General features: G+C 56.0%; 1 protein-coding gene across 1 annotated transcript; it reads left to right on the forward strand.

Moving 5' to 3' along the window:
• The first annotated feature begins 607 nt into the window (after positions 1 to 607).
• On the forward strand, positions 608 to 24,277 carry LRRC4B (leucine rich repeat containing 4B). Its single transcript, XM_049621012.1, has 2 exons — positions 608 to 937; positions 21,950 to 24,277. Exons 1-2 carry the CDS (start codon positions 641 to 643, stop codon positions 23,810 to 23,812), a joined length of 2,160 nt encoding a protein of 719 aa, XP_049476969.1. The 5' UTR covers positions 608 to 640; the 3' UTR covers positions 23,813 to 24,277.
• Positions 24,278 to 25,174: the final 897 nt, after the last annotated feature.

The raw sequence follows: 25,174 nt of genomic DNA on the forward strand, positions 1-25,174 counted from the left end.
CAGTGTGGGGGGCGTTTGGTGCTGAGCACCCGGCCTCTTTGCAAAGGCTCCTGGGTAGGGAGTGGGGTGAGGGGACAGGAGGTCGCGCCGGAGGCAAGGGGGCCTAGACGGCCACTGTGACGGAAGCCAGACTCCAGACCACCACCCAGGCTTCCAGACCGGCACTTCATCCTTTCTCTGGCACTTCATCTTGTCTCTTCCTCTCCCTCCATCTCTGCCTCTTTGTCTCCATCTCTGAAACCATGCCTAGAACCAGGGTTTGGATCTGACATCTCCGTTACTGGCCAAGCGCCTGGGGCAGCCGTTCTCTCCCCACCTCACCCTTGCCTCGGTTGTCCGTTCTGCGAAATGGGCACAATCTTCCAGTCGGGGAAGGACGTGAGACAGTGCAGGGAGGGCAGGGCTAGCGCCATTGTCTGCCTCCCTCAGGGGGTGGGTCGGCCCCCCACGGGGCAGGGGGAGCCCTGCTCTCCGGGTCCTGAGTAGACCAGGGAGGTGACGGTGGCAGCAGTGGCTGAGAGCTGCCTGGGGGTTGGGGAGCAGGTGGGCCAACGGGGTCCTTGTCCCTCACTGAGCTTCTCCCTCTCTCCCCCCCACCCCGACAGCCCCCCGGCGCCCACACGGAGCATGAACATTGAGGATGGCGTGCGCCCGCAGCTCCCCGTGCCCCCCACTGCCGCCCGGTAGGATGTCCTGGCCCCATGGGGCCCTGCTCTTCCTCTGGCTCTTCTCCCCACCCCTGGGGGCCGGCGGGGGCGGCGTGGCCATGACATTGGCCGCCGGAGGGGGCTCCCCGCCGGCCACCTCCTGCCCCGCGGCCTGCTCCTGCAGCAACCAGGCCAGCCGGGTGATCTGCACGCGGAGAGAGCTGGCCGAGGTCCCCGCCAGCATCCCTGTCAACACGCGGTACCTGAACCTGCAGGAGAATGGCATCCAGGTGAGCTGGGCCGGCATCCGGTGGGGTGGGGGAGGGGGGACACACAGCCGTGGGGGGTAGTGGCGCTGCACAGGTGGTGGCCAGTTCCTCTTCCTCGAGGTGGCGAAGGCCTTCTGGGCGTCCCCTCCAGCTCCTCATGGCCGTCCCTGTGGCACTTAGGAGATACTGTTTGCATCCTATTAACTTGAGCTAAGGCTGCCCGGGTTTTCTCTGACGAGAAAACACCTCTGTGCCAGTGCGTTGGGGCTCAGAGGCACGGCCACCTGCCTGCCTCCGCCAGCACAGGACAGGCAAGCCCTCGCCTGCCCTTGGAGTCACAGGTGGGCAAAGCGACCCTTGCTCGAGGCCTCCGTGCCTTCTGCGCCGCTACACCTGCTGCGTGGCCTCGGGCTCACGTGGTCTCTGCGCCTCCGTTTCTTCGTCTGCAAAATGGGGATGCTAAGACCTCCTGCCCCGGGGGAGTTGGGTGACGGCTGATGGGTTTCAGACTTGCCAGGGACTTAGAATCTTCTGGCACCTGGCGAGCACTCCTTTGCCGTGCGGTGTGGGGCTCATGTGCCCACTTCCCGGAGGTGGCGTGACATTTGGAGACCTGAGCACTCCCGTGGGCCTCGTCTCCTGTCCAAGCGCGTGGCTGGTGCCTGGACGGGGCAGGTGCCATCCGGTTAATTGTGACTGTGGCTAAGACGGGGTATAAATGATGCCTCGAGGGCAGAGCTGTGCATTTTTAAAGCAGGGTCTCTCCTTCTCTACTCTGTTGACGTTTGGGGCCCAATCGTCTTTGGTTGTGGGGACCTCCTATGTGCTGTAGGGTGCTGAGCAGTAACCCTGGCCACCAGACGCCAGCAGCACCTCGCCCCTGGTGCCCAAATGTCTCCAAATGTTGCCAGATACTGAAGGGGGGGGGGGCGGATCTCCCTAGTTGAGAGCCACTATTTTTTTTTTAAGTTTTTAAATGTTACTTTTGAGAGAGAGAGAGTTCAAGTGAGGGAGGGGCAGAGAGAGAGGGAGACGCAGAATCCGAAGCAGGCTCCAGGCTCCGAGCTGTCAGCCCTGAGCCCGACGCAGGGTTCGAACCCACCAACCTTGAGATCATGACCTGAGCCGAAGTCGGGCGCTTAACCTACTGAGCCACCCAGCCGCCCCGAGAACCACCATTTTAAAGGCACAGGGTCGGTACCGCACACCACGCAAGCCTCCCCCGACCCCAGCCCATAAAGCTAGGAGAGAAGACGACTCACGTGTGACGTCCCAGGCCCCTGGGAGCTAAGGTTCCCCTCCGCCATGGCACTTCCCTGTCTGTCCCTGGGAGGGGAAGGGGTCAGTGGCGCCCATCTCACTGTCCCGGAGAGCCTGGGGACAGGGCTCCCCTCTGCAGAAGACAGAGGGGATCTTTCAGGGGCGCAGCACCAAGGGCACTACTGCCCAAGTCGAGAAGGCTATCCTGGTGGCCGCACGGCAAGGACCAGTGAAGCCAGTGTTGGGGTCGGGATCGTGTCCTCCAGCTCGGCCCCACCTCCTCAACAGGGTGCCTTCTGTAGAGTGCGCTGGGAGTCTAACCTGCATCCTCAGTCTGGAGTCCCTGCTGACCTGCCCCTGACTCCTGTCAGGGGGCCGACACCCTCACTTCCTTCTCGCCCTTGTTCCCTGGACTCTGCCGGCCCGGTTCCGGCCTTTCTTTACTCACGTGACGTTCCACACGTGTTGCCACCAGCTCCGAGCCAAGCCCTGATTTAGGTACTGACGGAAGGGCAGGGCCCTCCCCTTGTGTACGTATAAGGGAAGAGACTGTAAAACGAACGGGATGGCGAGTTGGGCTGGGACAACTGCATTCTGGGGAATGGAAGTCGGAGGGGAGACGTTAGCGCATCAGGAAGTACGTGCGATGAGGGGCCGCTGAGTCCGCCCCACCAGCAGCCCCAGGCCGCGGCAGTGACCCTGCAGTAAAACTGGGCCATTTTCTCTTTGGGGAGCTCGATGAACGATTCAGTGCATTTGCCGGCACGGGGCTCCGCCCACAGACTTGTGGCTGCCCGCAGGCGCACAACGGCCCGAGCAGTGCTCCCCTGGCACCGCCAGCCCCTACTCCCAGGCCCAGTCCATCCTCCCAGTGGCCCCCAAGGGGTGCTGGCCTCTGCCTGAAACCCACTGAAGCCTCCTGGCCTCAGGAGTGAAATCCAGCCTCTATATTGTGACAGCCGAGTCCCACACAGCTGGGCCTGGCCTGCCGGCCCCTACGATTGCCGCCAGTTGCCCTCCCATTTCACCCCTCCATCCAAATATGCCTCTCTGTGGCCCCTGGGTCCCCCAGCTTAGCCTTCCTTTGCCGCCTTCCAGTCTGGGCCCGTGGACTCCCCCCGCCCCCACCTCCAGACATCCCTGCCGTTACCCAGGACGCTTGTGTTTGCTAAATATCTCTTGGTTGTCTTCTGTGTGGGAGGCGTGTTCCAGTCACTCCAGATACATCAGTGAGCGAAACAGACAACCTGTCCTACCTACCCCCAGCCCGCATTCTAGACTTCAGCATGATAAGTAAATGGCGTGTGTTAAACATGCTGAGGGCTGTGGGACAAGGAAACAGATGGGGGTTGGGGACGGTGGGTGCAGGAGGAGGAGGGGTGACTGGCTGCAGCTTTAAAGACAGGAGGTCCAGGTGGCCTAGTGGAGAAGGTGACATCTGAGCAAACGTTTGGAGGACATGAAGGTGGAATCTCATGGAAGGGCATTCCAGGCAGAGGACAGCAAATGCAAAGGCCCTGGGGTAGGATCCTGCCTGGTGTGTGGGAGGAACAGCAACAAGCAGGTGTGACCGGAGCACAGTGAGCCCGGAGAGAGGGTGGGAGGTGAGGGCAGATCCCGCAGGGCCGCAGGGCCTCATGGCCTCATGGTGAGGACGTGGGCTCTTCTCAGAATGAGCCAGGAGCCGGGGGAAGCTCTGAGCAGAGGGCAGACGGGCTGCTGACTTGGGTCTCCCCGGCTGAGGTGCAGGGAGGCCCATACGGCACGTGGATCCTGCGCCAGGGGGGCTGGGTTTGAATCCCGGATCTGCTGTCTCCTTGCTGGTGCAGAGTTCTGGTGAGAAATGCCGGGGGCTCGGCTGGGACCAGGCTGCTTGTGGTGGAGGTGGTGAGAAGTCGGGCCGGTTCTGGGCGTGTTTTGAAGGCGGAGACACCAGGACGTTCCAGCAGAGCGGGTGTGGGAAGAGGCAAGACAGGATGGTTTTCTTTTGGGGCTGAGCTGGCCCCTTTGCCTGGGCCTGTTTGCTGGCGCGTCTGTCACCCCATCTCGTGGGGCCACTGGCCTCCAGACGTTTGACCCACATCTCTGTCCGGGTGTGCACTTGAGCCCCATGGACGTGAGTGAACTTCTTTATAAGTCACGCACGGGTCTGCTGCAGCCACGCGGCGTGCACAGTGCTAAACACACACAAAAGTGGGCATGTTTCATCCCTGGGGGTTCTGGCACCCCCACCCCAGAGGCCTCCGTCCCCCCGCAAACTGCATGTTCCCCCAGGGTGGAAAGAGTGCTGTCCACGAGAGCAGGTGCTTGTGAACGTTCAGTCAGACTGGCCTCCCTTCGTGGGCACCTTGCAGGTGGCAGGAGTGGGGCTGCCGAGGGAGCCAGTGGAGGAGCTTGGGAATGTAACTGTAGGAAAAAAAAAAAAGTTTATTTATTTATTTTGAGAGAGCGCGCACACACGAGAAGGAGAGAGGGAGACAGAGAACCCCAAGCTCTGCCAGCACAGAGCCCGACGTGGGGCTCGATCCCACAAACCATGAGATTATGACCTGAGCCGATATCAAGAGTCAGATGCTTATCCAACTGAGCCATCCAGGCACCCCGAGAAAGTAACTTTTTCATTATCCAGTTAAAAAGAAAAAGAAAAAGAAAAAAATGACCCCTAGTCCCACCACCTAGATATAAATAACTACTGTTTACATTTTGTTTTTAAAGGCTTCCTGGCTCTTTTTTGAGCCCATACAAATTGACTTTTAAATTATTTATTACAGAATGAATGCAAATTAATTTAGAAAACCTAGAATATATACCTAAGTAAAAACACAGGGACAAAAGCCAAGCGTAATTCGACACTCACAGGTAACTCCCATTAGCATTTAGTGTCTTTCTGGCCAGTGCCCTGGTAGGGGGGGTTGGTAAAGGGATTTCTTTCTTTTTTTTTTTTTTTACTTTTTTGAGAAAAAAAATGAAATCACACCATTTGATATCAGTTTGTAGCTGACTTTCGACACCTGAGAGCGTAGCATGAACACCTTTCTCCCTGACACTAATGCTCGTCCAAAATATCAGTTTTAATCACTGTGTAGGATTCTGGCCATCCCGTTACTTAACTAGTCCGTTCTTCTCTCCAGTGTTTTCACTGATACAGACAGCGCTGTGGTCAACAACCTCCGTGCTCAGTCTTGGGAACTTTCCGGATTCTGCCCTTGGGAGAAATTCCTAGAAGTAGAATCTCGGAGTCAGAGGGACGATCATAGAGGCACTGCCCTGCAAGCCCTATGTGTCCTGCTCGTGATGGCTGGTACTTCCCCAAACATGCAGGGGACTGTGCGTGCGCGCGCACACACACACACACACACACATGCAGCCTGACACCAAAGCGCCGTAGAAATGGCCTGAGTTCCGGGGATTTGAGAGCCTCCCTGTCCTGTCCGTGGTCACTTGCTTGTCATCTGGCTCTGCACAGACGATGACTCCCTGAAGGGGGTCTTCGCCCTGCTCCCTGCTGGACCCCCAGCACCGAGAACAGAGCCTGGTACACAGCAGGTGCATAGCAGATAGTTGTCTATGAATGGAAGGTCGGCTGGCTCCCGAGCAAAAGCTTCTGTCTAGAACAGTGGTGTCCATCTCTGGAGAGGGTTCAAATGCCCTCCTGGGACACGACAGGGCCAGCAGGTGGTGGAAATGGTTGTTTTAATGGCCTTTGCAAGCAAAATAATTTTTAAATATCAGCAGCCTTCCATGGGCCCCCAAATCGTTTCTGAGACGGGACAGGGGCGCGAAAGCCCGAGCCTGTGGAGTCACCTTCTAGGCAGAGGCCTAGAGATGCCCCTTCCCCCTGACCTCCCAGCCCTGACAGCCCTGAGGCCACATGCCCCAGGGACCCCACACAGCTCCCACCTGGGCCGGGCCTACTCCTCCTCTCCTCGGCCGGCTCTGTTCCCCTCCTCCCCAGAGCCAGTCATCCTAATGTGTTTACTGTGGATCTTTCTGCTTGTGTGTGTTCTTGCAAAATGCTTATTGTGTGCATGTATTTTTAATTTATGTAGATGAAGCTGCATTATAGATGGCTTTCTTTGTCTTACTGTTTTCACTCAGCCCGGGGTGTTTTAAGAGCCATCCACATCAGGGTGTGTGAGCGCGTGTGTCCACCCACTGCAGAATTCTCCTTGGTGGGTGCCCCCCCACCTCCTGCCCCCCCCCCACCTCTGAATCAGGACAGTCACCCAGGAGGCTTGGAGCTGTCTCCACCACAAAATCCCCCTCAGGACCCCTTTGGGAGCCTCGTGGTAACATCTTTGGGGGACTCTCTGGATCAGACTTCACGCGTGGACTTAACCAGGGTCCCTCGGGGTCCACCGGGAGGTCGTGTGGGCAGTGTGTGAAGGTGCTCTGCAAGGACGTGTGCTTCTGGCCTAAGAAACCCATCCACCCACCGGAAAGAAGTGCTCAGAGGTGCTTCAGAGAGAGGTTGAAGGATGGCCCAAGGGGGCCAAAGTGTAGAACAGAAGCCGCCTCAGTTCTTGGTAATCAGGGCATTGGTCAAGTGAATTGGGGCGCATTCTTACAACAGAGTGTTACTTAGCTATTTAAAACAGAGTTTCGAAGAATATCAAAGGACACAGGGAAATGCTTAGAATGTAACACTGAGCTTTCAAAGGATGCAAGCAGGATGTCCAGTTTGTTTTAAAACTGCCCTGAAAGGAGAGGGGGTCTGGGTGGCTCAGTCAATTGAGCTTCCGACTTCAGCTCAGGTCATGATCTCGAGGGTTTGTGAGTTCAAGCCCCGCATCAGCATTCTGCGCTGACAACTCAGAGGCTGGAGCCAGCTTTAGATTCTGTGTCTCCCTCTCTGCCCCTCTCCTGCTGTGCTCTCTCTCTCTTTCTCAAAAATAAATAAGTAAACTTTAAACATAATAATAAAATAATAAAACTGTCCTGAAAGCAAACACAAAATGCAGGGACCACCCAGAAACGTTGGCCCCGCCTTTCCCATCACACTAGCATTATGGAGGATAATTGCATTTCTTCTGTTCGCTTTCTTCAGTTGCTAAATTTTCTTCAGTGAGGGCACCTAGTGCTTTTTGTTATCAAGAAAAATTCTACTTAAATATATAATATGTACAAAATGGTATACAAGCTGAAGGCAACAGTCTGTAGTGGGATTTGCTCACCTGTCCCTGGAAAAGGGAGCAGAAACCCAAATCTGCGGAGCGTTTACCCTGAGCCGGGGGACTGGGAGTGCTCTCCCTTCCCCAGGCCTCTTCGTTCTCACAAGGACAGGATTGTTTGTCCCATTTGACAGATGGAAAATGGGACAGCCCCTCCCCTGACTTCTAACAGCCAGAATAGTGCATCTACACCATCTACACCGTCTACACGGCTGCCCCCCCAGCTGCTGTTTGTGCCTCTCGGCCGCCTGGTCTCCTCGTCGTTCTCCTGTAGCCCGGCGCTCCCTCCTTTTCCTTCTTTATTGTTGGGTAATATTCTGTCCAATGAAGTTACCGCGATCTCTTGATCCATTTCCTCTGGATGGGCATTCGGACCGTTTCCAATTTGGGGGCGGTCCCTACTCCACCTGACCTTCGACATAGAATCTTTTCGAGCCGGGGCGGGTGTAGTGGAGTCCCTCCTCCCCATTCATGCCGTGGAGAGTGGCCTGTGCGCTCCAGGCCGGAGCAGGAATGGGACTGTCAGCGAGCCGGCTCCAGGAAGGACAGCACGAGCCACATGTCACAAGTGGCGGAGTCCGACGCCATCGAGCTCAGGCCCCCAGGTGGTCCACCTGTTACCTTCTCTGACTGAGATAGCGCCCTTCAGGACATGGCCCCTGCCTCCGGCCTCCTGCATCCCTGGGCCCCTTCACACTGGACGTTCCCTCTTTCTGGAATGTTCTTCCACTCTCCCCTACATCTACTTAGCACCAGCGCTTAACAGTTGTGGGGACAGTTGAGGCTTCACTCACAACTCTTCCTCGGGCACATTGTCAAACCTGTCTGGGCCTCAGTTTTGTCATCTGTGAAACGGGGTAACAACAGCCCTTCCGTCATAGAGCCGCTGAGAAATTCAATGCTTTCATTCTTTGGACAAGCAGGTATTGAACGCCACTGCATTCTAGGTGCTCCCGGATGCCCTGGGGACATGGCGTCACCTGGGGGCAGTGCATTCGAATGCGGACTTAAGGTGGGAGAGGACCCTGGTGAGGGGCCAGGAGCTGAGCAGCTCTAGCAAGGATTGACAGTGAGATCTTTGTCACGGTCGGCCTCGTCTTTCTTGACTCAACCCCAGAGGCGCCTTCCCCGAGCCCCCAGTCAGGTCAAGGCCCCCCAGTCCCCGTGGCACCCCAAATTCATTGATTGCACTTGTGCACACTTGTTCACGGCACCACTGGCCCAAAATGCAACCGTTACATGAACCAATCAGAGGGCGTCTCGCCATCTTGCAGAGTCTTGTGGCCTCGGAGCCTCATGAGAGCCCCAGGAGAGGGACAGGTGGGGATCCCCATTTTTCAGTTGAGTAGACTGAGGCCTGAGAGACAGGAGACCCACATCTCTCCCTCTATTACTCAGGTTGCCTCTCTGAGCCCACCTCCCGCTTGGGAGGGTGGGAGTAGGGGTGTGTGTGCAGCCTCCCAGCAATGCTCCGAGCTCTGTCCACAACTACCCTGTAAGTTCTGTTCTCCCCATTTCACGGACCAGCAAGACTGTGGTGCAGGAAGTGAGACCCTTGTGCAAAAAGCCGCAGTTGGGGGTAGAGTTGGACTTAGCCCAGGCCGACTGGCTACAGAATTTGATTTTTCCAACACTAATTTCCTGATGTTTCCTAATTCGTAGCTGGCTGGGCTCTGTGTAGTCCTGGCGCCTCAGGCTCAAAGCTAAGTCAGTCCTGATGCGGTCCACAAAGCCAGCTCCTGCTCTGGCCTTGTCCTTGCTCATCAGGACACCTGCCCCAGCTTCCTCCTAGCTTCCCGTGCACTGCCGCCCCCCCCACACCCCCCGCCCCAGTGAGAGTCGCCATGCCATCCCTTGACCTTAAGACGGACAGTGCTCCCCTTGCTGCAAGGATCCTTCGCCAGCCAGCCTGTCCCTGTCCCAGCCACACCACACTCGGGGGTGCCCTCTGCTGGACCCAGACACCGCCCCAGCCCTGCCCTTCCAGCCCTTCCGAAAACACACCTCACCTCTGAAGGGCCAGAGTCACATTCCGCACTTGCCTGGCACCAGGCACACTTCCTCGTGGACCCCAGACACTGAGAGTTTAATCCTTACAACACCGGACACGGGCTCTCCTCCCCACGTGGAAGCAGGCTGCAAGCTGCTCCCCGAACGCCTGTCCCTTCTGCGTCTGATTGGCCCCGGCCTGTCAGTCCGCAGCACCCAGCTCATGCCCCAGTTCCCTATTGAACAACTACTATGTGTCAGGCTCTGCTGCAGGACCTTTGCACAGCTGGATGCAGAGAGGGAAGCACACGGAAGGCAGGACCCGTGAGCTCACAAGATGGAGGTGGAAGCCGGATGGGGGGCAGGGGGCCAGGGAACCTCACTGGGAAGGAGGTCTTTGACCCCGCCTGAGCCTTCACCTAACCCCACCCACCCACCGCCTTAGGCAAAGCTGGGGTGCGCTTACCTCCTGATACAGATCGTACCCACCCTGCTTCCCAGGGCATTATCTGCACAGGTTCAGACGCCTGTCTGGGGTGGGGGCAGGGGTACAGAGGTGAGGAGCAGGCCAGACTCAGCAAACAGGGCAGGGCTTGGCCCAGGAGGCCCGAGAAGGCAACTCCCCGGTGGATGAATGGAAGGAGATGAGGGGGAGGACCGGAGGGCGGGCAATGGCCCGGTGAGTGTAGATGGACAGTCACATACATGGATGAGAGGAGCTGGCGTCTGGGAGCAGACTTCTCACGGGGCAGGGATGGTCAGGAAGCCTTAGCAAGGAGAAAGGCTTTTTTTTTTCTGTTTTTAGGGAGCCTTGAGTGACTTGGGCCCCGAGCAGGTGCAGAGGCTGGGATGGCGTTCCAGGACAGCATGAGCTCAGGTGTAGAGGAGGAGGAAAGTGACAGGTTCATAGATGGTGCACTTCACCTCGAAGGCACTAAGCCCCTCATGTGTGGAAAGACATTTAATTCCCTCACCAATCCTAAGAAGTAGATTTTATAATCCCCATCGCACAGATGGAGAAGCAGGCCCCAAGAGGTCTAAAATGCACCCAAGGGGCACCTCGGGGGGGCTCAGTCAATTGAGCGTCCAACTTCGACTCAGGTCATGATCTCAGGGTTCGTGAGTTCGAGCCCTGTGCCAGGCTCTGTGCTAACAGTGCAGAGGGGTTCTCTCTCTCTCAAAAAAAAAAAAAAAAAATTAACAAACATTTAAAAATAATAATAAAAAAAATTCACCCAAGTCCCAGAAGTGGTAGAGAGGCAGCCCGAATCAGGACTCCAGCTGTCTGACCCCACCGCTTGAACCACCAGGCTACAGGGCCCACGAGCAAGAGCGAGAGCAGCCGGCCGGGTTGGGGCAGGGACGAGACAAGTCTGTCTGAGCACAGTAGTGGTCTGGGGTGCTGAGGAGCCCTGGGGTTTGAGCTCTCTCCCCTGAGATAGATAGCGGGGGCCACTGAGCTCTGGCCAGAGCCCTTCCCCACCCACCGCCCTTGAGGGTCGGCCTGTGGGTGTGGGGACAGGGGTGCTGTGGAGGCTGACACATTGTTCCCAGCTGCCCTCACCCAATATGGCTCCTGGAAGGTGGGGCCCGGAGCCTCTGGGCTCCTGCCAGTAGAAGTCAGTGCCAGCATGGCCTGGAACCTTCTAACAGGGACAAGTTTAGAACCTGTTGTTGGGCAAGGTAATATTAGTGACAGAAGTGACATTTATGGATTTCACTGAAGGAGGAGATGCTGCGTCCTAAGTGGCCACCCTGCCCCTGGGCTGAGCTGTGTTGCGGTGATACGGGCTGGTTCTCAGTCCTCACGGCCCCTGCACCTGTGCTACAGAAGAGAACACTGAGGCCTGGGGAAGCTGAGTCTAGACCCAAGCCTGCCAGGCTCCTGGCGGGTCCCAGAGGTCAGGGAAATCCCCACGGAAAAGGAGGCACAAGGCCCTTATCTCAGGGAAGGAGGAACTATGAGAAGTCGTCATAAAAGCACTTAGTACAGAAAAATAACAATGTTTTTAAAACCGTGAATGCAAAACACTAATACACACAAGAAAAGACAGCGAGCTGCTAAGCTTTGTTGTCAGTTCAGTACGTTCAAAACGTATAAGAACAATTTATCTTAATAGTGTTTAGATGAACAATTCACTTAATCATCTCCCACCACAGTTAAATTGTTAATAAAGGAATTCTTGACAGTTTATTTTCTTAAAAACCCCAACAGAACTCAGTGGGATTTTTTTTCAGTGTTAGTAATGTTTACCAACTGTAGCTGAAGTGGCAAGTCCCCTAAGTAATAGACCAAGCTCCAGGATGAAGGAGAGACCCCCCCTCCACCTTGGGGTTGGGAGTGGTCATCGATGGGGCCATGTTCCCTTGTCCGACTGGTGTCTGTACCCTTGACGGTGAGCACAGAGCCGGGCCTAGGGGGAAGAGGGCTCAGCAACCATGGGCTGAAGAAGCGAGGGGACAAGGGTACTTGGCTATGAGGTTGCTGTCAGAGGCAAGACCCCAGGACTACCTCCTCTGCAACATAAGAGGACATCAGTATCCTTCCAGGCCAAATGTTAGGCTGGGAGGGAAGGGGGATTTGCCCACTCCAAGAACCAGTCCCCACCTTGTCCATCCTACTTTGTGTCAATGGTCACAACAGTGACCCCTGTTTAAATATCATCTGCTCTGGGTGGGGGGAGGGTGAGGGTCAAACTGTGCTGTACAACGGCCCACACCTGCCTCTCCCCCTACAACCAGGGAAGCACCCATGATCTGTTTACACCATTGCCATTTAAAGGATCATTTGCATAATTATTATGTTTAGTGCCCTCCCCACTCAAGATCAGGTTGTGGGAAGTCAGGGCTGCTTCTTTCTTGTCCACGGCCGGATCCCCAGAGCCCAGCAAGATACTTGACACATAGCAGGCACTCCAAGAATATCTGTCAAATGAGCAAATCAACACGAGGGTAATGGCTGAATAATGAACAGGCCCCATGGCTCAAACTGCATTGAAACCAACAGAGAGTCCAACCCTCTTGGCTTAGGATGCGCAGACGGATGGAGACTTTGTATTTATTTAGATTGAGGAAAAGCAGACGTCCGATCTTGGTTCTGCTACTTTGGATCTGTGAGACCAAAGGCAGATAAGTTTTCCTCTCTGAATCTCCATTTCCTCAGCGGTAAACCATCAAATAAGAAGAGAGGCAGGGACGTGTGGTTGATAACACCCATGTGACAGGATTTCTACAAGGACTAAATGAGATCACCACCTCAGAGCATTTAATACAAGGTCGGGTACACAATAGGCACTTAACAAATAACGGCTTTCCCCTTCTGCCTTATTGGGAACCTGCCCAAGATGGCATCTTGTTTCAGAGTCAGGATGGGATCAGCCTTGTATTGTTTGTGAGAGGAGGAGAAGAGAGGAACTGGCTGACTTTAGTCTTTAGGTATGCGTGTTAAATTTTAAGGGTAACCACTAAAAGAAGAGAAAAGGAAAATATATAGATTCTAAAATAGTAGATGGGGGAAATTGAATAAGAAAAAAAATCAATGAAAAAGATGACAGGAAAAGAGAAAGAATAGGCTGCAAAAAATCAGGACAAACAGTACAAAGTAACAGTAAGAATAATTCCAAATGTATTATTAATTACAATAAATGTAAATGGACTAAACTTCCAGTTAAAAGACAGCAATTTTCAGACTGTACTAAAAAACAAAATCCAGGGGCACTGAGGTGACTCATTTGGTTAAGTGTCCCAACTCTCAATTTCAGCTCAAGTCATGATCTAACGGTTCATGAGTTCGAGCCTCACCTCAGGCTCCATGCTGATGGTGTGGAGCCTGCTGGTGATTCTCTCTCTCTCCCTCTCTCTTTGCCCCTTTTTGCCCCTTCTGTGTGTGTTCTCTCTCTCTCTAAAAACAAATAAATAAACTTAAAATCCAAAAGACGCACCTAAAACATCAGGTCAGAATGGATGAAAGCAAAAAAGATGGCAAATGCTTACCAAAAAAAAAAAAAAAAAAGAGTAAGTTGGAACCAGAAGGCTAGTGCTCTTTCAACTCCCAAGTTCCATCACTAAGGGTTTCAACGTGGTGGCATTGTCACCCAGGCCAAAAGGTGTGTAGGCCCACATCAACTGGCGTTACTGGGTGCTCTCCAAACCAGAGCCTTGTCCGTTCTGGGCTATTCATTCAACACACTTGGCTGAAGTCAGCCATGAACTAGGCCTTGTACTGGGGACAGGGAATGCGGAAACCATCCAGATGGACTCTCTACTCATACACTCATAGCCTAGCCGAGGAGAAGGACATGTTAAAGCAATGTGATAAGAGAATGTGTTTGACACCTTAGTGAGCAGGGGAACAAAGAGGCTTGCTGGGGGAAGGCAACTGAAATTTCCCAGAGAATAAGGAGGAGGACAGCATTCCAAGCAGAGGGCACAGCCTCAGTGCAAAGGCAGAGAGGCTAGGCAGAGCCTGGTGAGCCTATGGAATCCATCCATACACCTCCATATGGCTGGAGTAGAGGAGAGGCACTGAGGCAGGCCTGCAGGGCCTTTGACCCCACGTCAAGGGTGATAGGGAGCCATGGGAGGACTATGAGCAGGGATGTGGCGGTGTCTGAACTGCATGTTAGCCTGTGTAGAGGAAGGATGCTGAGGAAGAAACTGGATGCCCAGAGATGGGACAAATGTTCATGATCATTAATAGCTGAATCAACAATGTTATGTATATATATATACATATATATACATACCTGTATGTATATATATATACATGTATGTATATATATGTATATGTGTATATATATACTGCATGCTTGCCCTACTCCAAGTACTCACGATCGTGTCCAAGCCTCACAGTAATCGTGCAGTACCTGCGAGGAAAGAGGGTTCAGAGACAGTAGGGCACTTGCCGAAGGTCACATTGCTGATTGGCAGCAAAGCCAGGATTCAAACCCAGACCCAGCAACTCCCCACTAGGCTGCTCCCCAGGCATCCTGCGGAGAAGGGAGAACTACTGGAATCCTGGTAAAAATAAAAAGCACTCGCTATTTAAAGCAACCCTACAGCACATCTTCAATAAAACCAGGCTTCCTTTGCAGCAACACCCCCGTCCCGCTCGGTTCCCAAGCGCATTAGTAAAGTGGTTGGGGGGACCCCACCCCCCCCCCGGGGAAATGCCCTTCGTCTCCCTCCACGCACACCCTTCCCGTGGCAACTGAGACAAAGCATGCGGAGCCGGAAGAGCCTCAGACGCTGCCGAGATGCACGCTGTGGACAGACTGTAGTTGGGGTCCCTCTATGCAGAGGGTCGGGGAGATGGCGCACCTGTGCCCTTCCCCGAGGGCGCAGCGGGCAGCCCTACTGAGTCACTGGACCCCACTGAGCCTCAGCCTGCAGGTTCAAATCCGGCTCTGCTGCTTCCTCATTGGGTGACTTGGCAAAGCGTGTTCCTTCTCTGAAACGAAAGCCTAACAACACCTGCCTTGGGGGCTGCTGGGAGACAGCCGCCTTGGATGGAGAATGCGCAGCCCAGAACTTGGCACCTGTCACTGGGGCTCAGCGAGCACCTGCAGTGCCACACCCCGTGCCGGGCAGATGTCAGCGATTCCCCCGAGTCTCGAGGCTAGCTTTGTAAGGTGGACGTTGCGACGCCCTTTCACGGGGAATGGCCCCTCCCCCATCTGCTCCTTCAGAACTGCTTTATCCCCACGAAATAAAAAGCGATGGATGGATGAATGAATGAATGAATGATGAATGAGACGTTTGGGCTGGAAGAAAAGGGCCGAAGAAAAGGGAAGGGCAGCCTGAGAAGAGGGAACAGCATATGTAAAGGGGGAGGACCTGGTGAGATAGTTCCAAGAGTTGGCTGTGAAAGGTCACTGGAGTGAGGATGGCTAGGGTAGTGGCGGCAGTGAGGGTGCGGGGGGGACGTGTAGAAGGGAGGGGAGAGGCAAGCAGGTGCCGGGCCAAGCAGGGCTTCTGATGCAGGCCGAGTCTTCTTCTCTGAGAGCACTGGGGAGCCATGGAAGGCCCTGGGTGTGGCAAGACCCTGGAGATGGGCTGTGGCTGTGAGACCTTCCAGAAGAGTAGAACCACAGGCTTGCTAGCCAACCCCACGGGTGAGGCCACAGGTGGCGTGGGGTCTGAGGCTGCAGGCCCGCCTTGGACCAGGAAGGTGGGCTGGGGGACCGCACTGAGAGCTGGGACCCTGGCAGGAGGGAGGAGCAAGCGGGCATTCAGTGAGCTCCCGCTCGGCTTGCAGGGACCTGGGGAGGCCCCAGAACTGAGTGCCACCAAGACCGAGTGAAGGCGCGGTGTCTCAGGAACGTGGACCAGCGGACTTGTCCTTCTAGAATTCTCTGTCCAAACTCTCACGTCTAACTTTTTAAGAGCCCACCTCATTCTCTCCCTGGTGATTAGTGACAGCCAGATCCTCCAGCTGCTGCTGCTGCTATTGTTGTTACTATTATTATTTTTTTATTTATTTAAAAAAATTGTTTAATGTTTATTTCTTGTTGAGAGAGAGACAGAATGTGAGTGGGGGCGGGGCAGAGAGAGAGGGAGACACAGAATGCGAAGCAGGCTCCAGGCTCCGAGCCGGCAGCACAGAACCCCACGCGGGGCTCGAACCCGCAAACCATGAGATCCATGGCCTCAGCCAAAGTCGGCCGCTTAACCGACGGAGCCACCCAGGCGCCCCGTTACTATTATTTTTAATAGAAACAGCGAGTGAGGGCCTGCTCTGTGCAACACCAGCGTTTCCCAGGGCGATGATCAAAGGCACCCTGCGAGGAGGGTTCTGTGCTTGTGATGTTTGGGAAACCCAGAGAATGGAGCGAAGTGGAACTGTCCTTTCCCGCAGGACTTCCCAGAACTTCAGCCCCCGGCAGCGGCACCTCCAGGAGGGACCGCGCGGCTCCTGTTTGATCAGGAAAGCTTTTTGTCACTGCTGTGGAGTAGCACCCCATGGAACGCACTGGGACCAGCCGGCCAAACTCTCCCCTTTGCTCCCTCGGAGGAGGAGGCGAGGGTGCAGTGACCCATGAGGCCGCAGGAGCCAAGCCCCAGGGCATCTCAGGGTCCTGGGGCTGCCCCCAGTCTCGGACGCAGGCACAGCCACACCGCCAGCCGCCTGCAGAGACCCCAGGCCAGCGTGCTGTGCCCCTTCCCTCCAGCCCTGGAGGTCAAATCCCGCAGGTGCCACTCCAGGGCGGGGAGCTTCCCGAGGACCCATCCCCTGCCAGCGAGGACCCATCCCCCACCAGCGCGCTTTAGACAGACTCCTTCCTGCGATAGCATTTACCGAGGTTTTGTCCCATTCTAGAAGTTAGCTATGTTCACTGCAGGAACTTAAAGAAGGCAGAAGTGTGTTAAGGAAAATAATTGACCCTGGCAATTCCATCTCAATGTCCCAAAGGAGGTGTAGCCCTGGGAAAGAATTCTGGATAGCCATGAAACTTGTTTTCAAAGTATATATCATGATATGGGAAAATACAGTGTACTACTATTAAGGGGAAATGCAGGGCCTAAGTGTGTGTGTGTGTGTGTGTGTGTGTGTGTGTGTGTTTGTATTTTTAAGTTTATTTATTTAATTTGAGAGAGAAAGAGTGCAAGGAGGAGAGGGGCAGAGAGAGAGAGAGTCCCAAGCAGGCTCTGAGCGGTCAGCGTAGAGCCCTATTCGGGACTCAATCCCACAAACCATGAGATCATGACCTGAGCCAAAGTCAAGAGTCAGACGCCCAACCAACTGAGCCCCCCAGGCGCCCTGAAGGAAAGTATATTATGTCACCAAAATTTGTAAAATATGAGAAAAAAAAAGATGAAAAAGAGATATCTCTGCATTGTATGCATAGAGAAAAGACTGGAAGGATATATATGAAATTGTTCACGTAAGTTAACATAAATACATGTCCCATGGTTGACTTTCTTGTCTTCGTATACTTTTTCCTAAAATGAATATATAATACTTTTATCAGCAGGGGGAAAAGGCCCATGGAAATGTGCTCTGTTGTTCTATCTAACATCCCCAGAGGCCCGCAGGGGACTTTAGCCAATGCGTGGTAGAGAGGTGGGTCCTGTCCTGATTCCTGCTCTGAGCTGTACATTTTCCTCCACCACCCAGACTCCATCCCACTGTTCCTGGAAACCATTCAGGTGATCTGAGGGTCACGACGTTTTAACAGCCCAGATGTATTTCGTCGTCTACCCCTTTCGCCCTGAGCCCACAGAGACCACCTTGCTTAGGGCAGCTGCCGGAGGAGGGGGGTTGTTTTCCTCGGGAATCTGGTTTCCAGGAAGGGACTGGACCTCCGTTCTGGTCAGAAAGGACCCCCAAGACAGTGCTGTGCTCCAAGCCCTGCGGCGGTGACCCCTGGAGGGGCCTGGACTCGGGTGGGTGACAGGGGCATATGGACAGCTGCGGCAGGGGCTGGGGGCTCGTGACACAGGAGCTGGGTGTTGAAGGGCAGATGGCAGGAGGCCAGAAGAAAAAGTAGGGACGGTCTTCCTGGCAGAGGGCACAGGAAGTACAGAGTCCAGGGGGCTGTGTTCTGGGACCTGCTGAGAGCAGGACAGGGGGAGGGAGCGACCCTGGAAGAGGAAGGGAGCTCATGCCAAGCCGATCGATGCCATTGGAGGGTGGAGACTGGGTCTTTTTTTTTTTTTAAGTTTATTTATTTATTTATTTATTTAGAGAGCAGGGGAGGGGCACAGAGAGAGGGAGAGAGAGAATTCCAAGCAAGCTCCATGCCGACAGCACAGAGCCTGACGTGGGGCTTGATCCCATGAGCCACGAAATCATGACCTGAGCTGATGTCAAGAGTCGGACGCTTAACCGACTGAGCCATCCAGGCTGCCCAGAGACTGGGTCTTATTATGGGATGGCACCATCAGCGCGGAGCTGGAGAATCTTGCGCTGGGAATAATGGGGGTTCCTGGAGGGACCGGGGGTGTGGGTGTAAACAGAAGTCTGGGGCCAGGTGTCCGGGCGGGAGAGGAGGAGGCTGAGCCCGGCCGGGCCACGGATGGAGAGGAGGGGGTGAGACAGGGAACCGAGAAGAGAGCGGAGAACAGTGTCAGGCTCTCGCCTCTGATTTTCAGCTGGATGTGCCGGAAGGGGGCTCTGTGCCCCAGGAGCTGCCCTCCACAGGCTCTGGGGCCAATGGTGCACCACCGGATGCCAACAACAATAATATCGATGGGTCAAGAGCCCCTGAGCACTCTCCAGCGCGGGCATCGTGGCCCCCAAAGGGACTCCCGTTCTCCCTTCGTGGCTGGCTCTGGGTGGGAGGCTCAGAATGGGCTAGGCTGATAGCTGGGGGGCGGGGCGGGGGGGAGGAAGGGGACGTGAACCGGGCTCCAAGTTCACGGCCACACCTGCGTCTGCCCAATGGTACAAAGATGTTAAGAGATGGTGCCCCAGCCACTGGCTTCCTCCAGGCACTGTCAGAAATGGGCACTACCAGTCCCAGTTCATAAAGCTGCTGGAGGATAAAACTCAGTCGTACTCAGAAAGCATCGAGGAGTCAAGGAAGCACCCGGTACATCTGCACAGCCGAACACGCTGGCCACGCGGGGCCACTGAGCGCGTGGGCTACAAGCCACGCATGGAATTTCAGAGACTTTGTGCAAAGAGAGTGTAACGTACCTCCTTCGTCAGTTCTGTTGACGTGTTGAAATCATAACATTTTGGATATACTGGGTTGAATAAATATATTTTTTAAATTAATTTCACCTGTCTGGGGTTTGTTTGTTTCTTTCATGTGGCTTCTCGGAAATTTAAAAGTAACTATGTAGTCCGCACTGCATTTCTGCTGCATAGCACTGGCATAAGTAGTGACTGTTGTTATTTTGAGATTATGGCAGGACCGGGAATGTTGTCACTGTTCCTTAAACCAGGTGCCTCTCAGGTTAAGAAAAAAAACCAAAAAACTTTTTAAAGTGTTTTTCTACTTATTATAAAAGTAATTTTTTGTTCATTAAAAAAATATGGAAAGGGGAGCCTGGGTGGCTCAGTCGGTAGGCGTCCGACTTCAGCTCAGGTCATGATCTCCCGGCTCGTGAGTTCGAGCCCCGCATCGGGCTCTGTGCTGACGGCTCAGAGCCTGGAGCCTGCTTTGGATTCTGTGTCTCCCTCTCTCTCTGCTCCTCCTCTGCTCCCACTCTGTCTCTCTCTCAAAAATAAATATTAAAAAATATTTTTTTTTACATATGGAAAGAGGGGCAACTGGGTGGGTGTCTCAGTCGGCTGAGTGTCCCGACTTTGGCTCAGGCCATGATGGCCCCATGTTGGGCTCTGTGCTGACAGCTCAGAGCCTGGAGCCTGCTTCAGATTCTGTGCCTCCCTCTCTCTCTGCCTCTCTCTCTCTCTTTCTCTCTCAAAAATAAACATTAAATTTTGTTTTAATATATGGAAAGAATAAAAATTTCCCATAATCCCTACCAAGCTCACTACCAAGAAGAGCTTGGAGTAGTTCCTGACAGTCTTTTCTCGGCGCATAGATGAGAACACCTAATTCTTCTTCTTTTTAAAGTTCTACAAAGTCACAGGGCTCCTGGCTGGGTCGATAGGTGGTGGAGCGTGCAACTCCTGATCTCAGGGTTGTGAGTTCGAGCCCCACATTGGGCATAGAGATTAGGTTAAAAAAAAAAAAAGGATTTATCTATCTGTTTATTTAAGTTCATTTATTTTGAGAAAGGGAGAGAGCACAAGCATGGGAGGGGCAGAGAGAGAGGGAAAGGGAGAATCGCAGGCAGGTCTTGCTCTGACTCGGGGCTGGATCTCCCAAACCATGTGATCATGACCTGAGCCAAAATCCAGAGTCAGCCGTGTAATGAACTGAGCCACCCAGACGCCCCCAAAATGAAATCTTTAACGTAGAATCCTACGAAGCCGTGACCGCATGGAATGCTGTTTAGAGTTCTCCATTTCCCCCTTAAGATTACAATGAAGTGTCCCCCCAAGGCATTAACTAGGCTTCAGAAACGCCATCTGATGGCTGCGTGATCTCAGTGTACCCAGTACCATGACTATGAGGGAGAATCTGGTAAGGTTCCACCTCCCAGGCCCAGCCCAGCACTGCCCCCCACCCCCCGTGACCCCTCAGCCTCAGCCTGAGAGGGGGCGGCCAAGTTCAGGGGTTAAGAGCTGGGACTCTGGGGGCAGGCAGCCTCAGTCCCATCCCTAGTCCGTCCTGTGTGACCTTGGGTCAGTCACTGCCCCTCTCTCTGCCTCCTGCTAAGATGGAGATAACTCATAAGCCCCCAAGTGGAACCCTTGAGGCCAGATGTGTTTTGGCATCTGATGTTAGGACAGGCGCTGGGGCGCCTGAGCTGGACGTCCCACTCTTGGGTCTCAGCTCAGGTCGTGATCTCACAGTTCGTGGGTTTGAGCCCCGCATCGGGCTCTGCACTGACAGTGTGGAGCCTGCTTAGGATTCTGTCTCTCCCTCTCTCTCTGCCCCTCCCTCCCCCCCAAACATAAATAAACATTAAAACAAATCTTTAAAAAAAAAAAAAAAGAAAGGTGAGGTACTAATGCGCAGCATATATCTGATAGCACCTCCTGGCTCTTCTAAACCCCATCAAGTGTGGGAATATTTCTAGAGTGAAGTGTTTGAATAGTCACATGAGTGGGATCAATAAAAGCTTTAAATAGCCTCCCCCGAGTTCTGATCGGGGCCCTACCACCCAGTGGCATTTGGTGCCAAAGTTATGAACAATCTTCTGGTTTTCACAGCTTGATGGATTTCACAGTTGCAGATACTGAGTAAGTACCCATCTCGTAGGACAGTTTGTCGGATTAAATGAGTTGTTGCCCATAAAGCATTTAGAACGGTGTCCCGTGCCAAAGAAGGGCTCAGTGCATGTTAACTGTTGGTGTAAGTATTTTTAATCCGTTTTTTATTGAGGTGTAATTTACATACTGGAGTGTAATTTACATATAATGAAATGCCCCGTTTTATCTGAACAGTGCGGGGAGGTCTGACCGTCTTATTCATCCACGTAGCCACCACCCCAATTGGGAACATTTCCATCATCCCCAGAAAGTTCTCTCACGCCCCTTTCCCGCCTGGCCTGCCCCCCCCCCCCCACACACACACACAGAGGGCCTCTTAGCACACGAACGACGTGGAACGGACGGGACCCTACCACACGCGCCTTCTTGGGCCTGGCTTCTTTTGCTCAACGCGATGCCGGCCCACGAGATTCGTGGTGTGTGTGGATAATCGTGTTCCACCGTGCAGACGGACGGACACACAGCGTGTGCCTCTCCAGGGCTGACAGACATCGGGGTCGTTTCCGGTCAGGCGGTCATGAACGCAGATGCCGTGAGCGCCCATCACAGAACCTTGGATGGGCAGCTGCTCTCCTCTCTCCTGGGGAAAAAAAGACTCGGGAGTGGAAGGGCCGGGTGGTGTGTTGGGGTGGGGGGGGAGGGTTGTTTAGCCTTAACCGAAACAATCCAGTCGTTTCCCGAGGGTGGTCTTCCCGTCTGATACTCCCACCAGCAAGGGGCGGGGCCCGCTCTGCGCCCTCTCAGCCCGCATTCTCGCATTCTCGGTGACTCCCATGACCAGCATCAGCGTCGCTGATCCGTGTCTCCCCTCCCCCACCGCAGGTGATCCGGACCGACACGTTCAAGCACCTGCGGCACCTGGAGATCCTGCAGCTGAGCAAGAACCTGGTGCGCAAGATCGAGGTGGGCGCCTTCAACGGGCTGCCCAGCCTCAACACGCTGGAGCTGTTCGACAACCGGCTCACGACGGTGCCCACGCAGGCCTTCGAGTACCTGTCCAAGCTGCGGGAGCTCTGGCTGCGCAACAACCCCATCGAGAGCATCCCCTCGTACGCCTTCAACCGCGTGCCCTCCCTGCGGCGCCTCGACCTGGGCGAGCTCAAGCGGCTGGAGTACATCTCGGAGGCGGCCTTCGAGGGCCTGGTCAACCTGCGCTACCTCAACCTGGGCATGTGCAATCTCAAGGACATCCCCAACCTGACGGCCCTGGTGCGCCTGGAGGAGCTCGAGCTGTCCGGCAACCGGCTGGACCTGATCCGCCCGGGCTCCTTCCAGGGCCTCACCAGCCTGCGCAAGCTGTGGCTCATGCACGCCCAGGTGGCCACCATCGAGCGCAACGCCTTCGACGACCTCAAGTCGCTGGAGGAGCTCAACCTGTCCCACAACAACCTGATGTCGCTGCCCCACGACCTCTTCACGCCCCTGCACCGCCTGGAGCGCGTCCACCTCAACCATAACCCGTGGCACTGCAACTGCGACGTGCTGTGGCTGAGCTGGTGGCTCAAGGAGACGGTGCCCAGCAACACGACGTGCTGCGCCCGCTGCCACGCGCCCGCCGGCCTCAAGGGCCGCTACATCGGCGAGCTGGACCAGTCGCACTTCACCTGCTACGCGCCCGTCATCGTGGAGCCGCCCACGGACCTCAACGTCACCGAGGGCATGGCCGCCGAGCTCAAGTGTCGCACGGGCACCTCCATGACGTCCGTCAACTGGCTGACGCCCAACGGCACCCTCATGACGCACGGCTCGTACCGCGTGCGCATCTCCGTCCTGCACGACGGCACGCTCAACTTCACCAACGTCACCGTGCAGGACACGGGCCAGTACACGTGCATGGTGACGAACTCGGCCGGCAACACCACGGCCTCGGCCACGCTCAACGTCTCGGCCGTCGACCCCGTGGCGGCCGGCGGTGCCGGCGGCGGCGGCGGCGGCGGCGGCGGCGGCGGCGGGGGCGGCCCGGGAGGCGGCGGCGGAGGGGGCGGGGGCGGCTACACCTACTTCACCACCGTGACCGTGGAGACCCTGGAGACGCAGCCCGGAGAGGAGACCCTGCAGCCGCGGGGGACGGAGAAGGAGCCGCCGGGGCCCACGACGGACGGCGTCTGGGGCGGGGGCCGGCCCGGGGACGCCGCCGGCCCGGCCTCGTCGTCCACCACGGCGCCCGCCCCGCGCTCCTCGCGGCCCACGGAGAAGGCGTTCACCGTGCCCATCACGGACGTGACGGAGAACGCCCTCAAGGACCTGGACGACGTCATGAAGACCACCAAGATCATCATCGGCTGCTTCGTGGCCATCACGTTCATGGCCGCCGTGATGCTCGTGGCCTTCTACAAGCTGCGGAAGCAGCACCAGCTCCACAAGCACCACGGGCCCACGCGCACCGTGGAGATCATCAACGTGGAGGACGAGCTGCCCGCGGCCTCGGCCGTGTCCGTGGCCGCCGCCGCCGCCGTGGCCGGGGGCGGGGGCGTCGGCGGGGACAGCCACCTGGCCCTGCCCGCCCTGGAGCGCGACCACCTGAACCACCACCACTACGTGGCGGCCGCCTTCAAGGCGCACTACAGCGGCAACCCCAGCGGCGGGGGCTGCGGGGGCAAGGGCCCCCCGGGGCTCAACTCCATCCACGAACCTCTCCTCTTCAAGAGCGGCTCCAAGGAGAATGTGCAAGAGACGCAGATCTGAAGCCGCCGGGCGGGGGCCCCGGGCCCCGGGCCGGACTGGGACCCTCCCCGCGGCCCCGCCGCCGCCGCCGCCGCCGCCGCCGCCGCCGCCGCTCTCGGACCGCGCAGGGGAGGCCGGGGAAGCAGGGCTCGAAGCCCCGCCCGCGTGCGGACCCCAGGGCGGCCCCCCTCCGGCGAGGACAGGGTGGGGCGCCGGCAACCGAGCCGCCTCCGCGATTCTGGCCTCACCGCCCCGCCCCCCTCCCAGCCCCGGCGAAGGGAGGGGATGCAGGATTCGGGAGAAGTGGCCGGAACCCTCCGCTTTTCCGCCTCGCTCTCTCTAGCGACCCCTCCCCGCCCTCCGCCTTCCAGGGGAGAGAGGAGCTTTCCGGGGAGGGGGGGCGTCCTTTCCCCTCATCCCCGACAACCCTCCTTTTACGGTTCATTTTTTGCAGTTTGACGCCTGTCCCCCTCCCCCCCCCCCCCCCCCCCCCCCCCCCCCCCCGCCCTCACCTGCCCCACAGACTCTTTTGATACTGAAGGGAGGTTTGCGTCAATGACTACCTGCTCTGTAATTACTTTAAAAAAAAAACACGGAAAAAGTAAAAAAAAAAAAAATTTTTTTTTTGGTCATGAAAGCATAGAGGACAGAAAACAGAGTGAATGCGGGGGGGGGGAGGGGGCGGTGCAAGGAGAGGACGGAAACGTCAGGTGTCAGGGGCCCCTCCCGAGGGTCGGCAGGGTCAGCACCTCTGGGTGGTCTTAGGCCCCCCCCCCCCCCCTTTGAGAGCCCCAGAGAGGGGCTCAGTCACCCCGCACACCTGGCCCTTGTGTTTAGCCTCCCCACGGCTCACGTGAGCCTCCCCCCGCCCCCCACCTCATGCTCCCTGGTTCCACAGGCTGGGAGGCTCCTCGTTCTGATCCAGGAGCCCAGGATCGAGGTCGTGGGCAGGGCCGTGCTTCCCCTCGGGGCCTCTAGGGGAAGATCCTTCTTGCCTCTTCCAGCTCCGCGGCACCCCACGTCCCCCACGTCTCCACATGGCCTTCCTTCCGCGCACACTCCGTCTCTCTGTGCGGATTTCCCCTGTTTTATAGGGGGACACTGGTCCTACAGGATCAGGGCCCAGCACGACCTCGTCTTCGCGGCATCATCCGCAGAGACCCTGTTTCCAAATAAGGCCACGTGCACAGGTCCTGGGGGTCAGGACTTCAACAGATCCTTTTTAGAGGACGCGACTCGACCGGCCACAGAGCCAAACCCAGAGCGTCGGTCCCCTCTGCCGACCCACAAGGCACTGGGGGGAGAAAGCGAGTCAGGCTGAAGGAGGGAAGGAGTGATGTGCTCCCGCTGTAGCTGGGCCTGCGGGGCCGAAGCCTCGCCTCT

Source organism: Panthera uncia, assembly GCF_023721935.1.
Source record: "Panthera uncia isolate 11264 chromosome E2 unlocalized genomic scaffold, Puncia_PCG_1.0 HiC_scaffold_19, whole genome shotgun sequence".
In the NCBI taxonomy this organism is placed as follows: Eukaryota; Metazoa; Chordata; class Mammalia; order Carnivora; family Felidae; genus Panthera; species Panthera uncia.

Bases quoted from the DNA above. Each gene is read 5' to 3' on its own strand.
- LRRC4B (XM_049621012.1), top strand. From the start codon at position 641: ATGGCGTGCGCCCGCAGCTCCCCGTGCCCCCCACTGCCGCCCGGTAGG. The intron at 938-21,949 runs GTGAGCTGGGCC...CCCCCACCGCAG, and splicing joins TGCAGGAGAATGGCATCCAG to GTGATCCGGACCGACACGTT.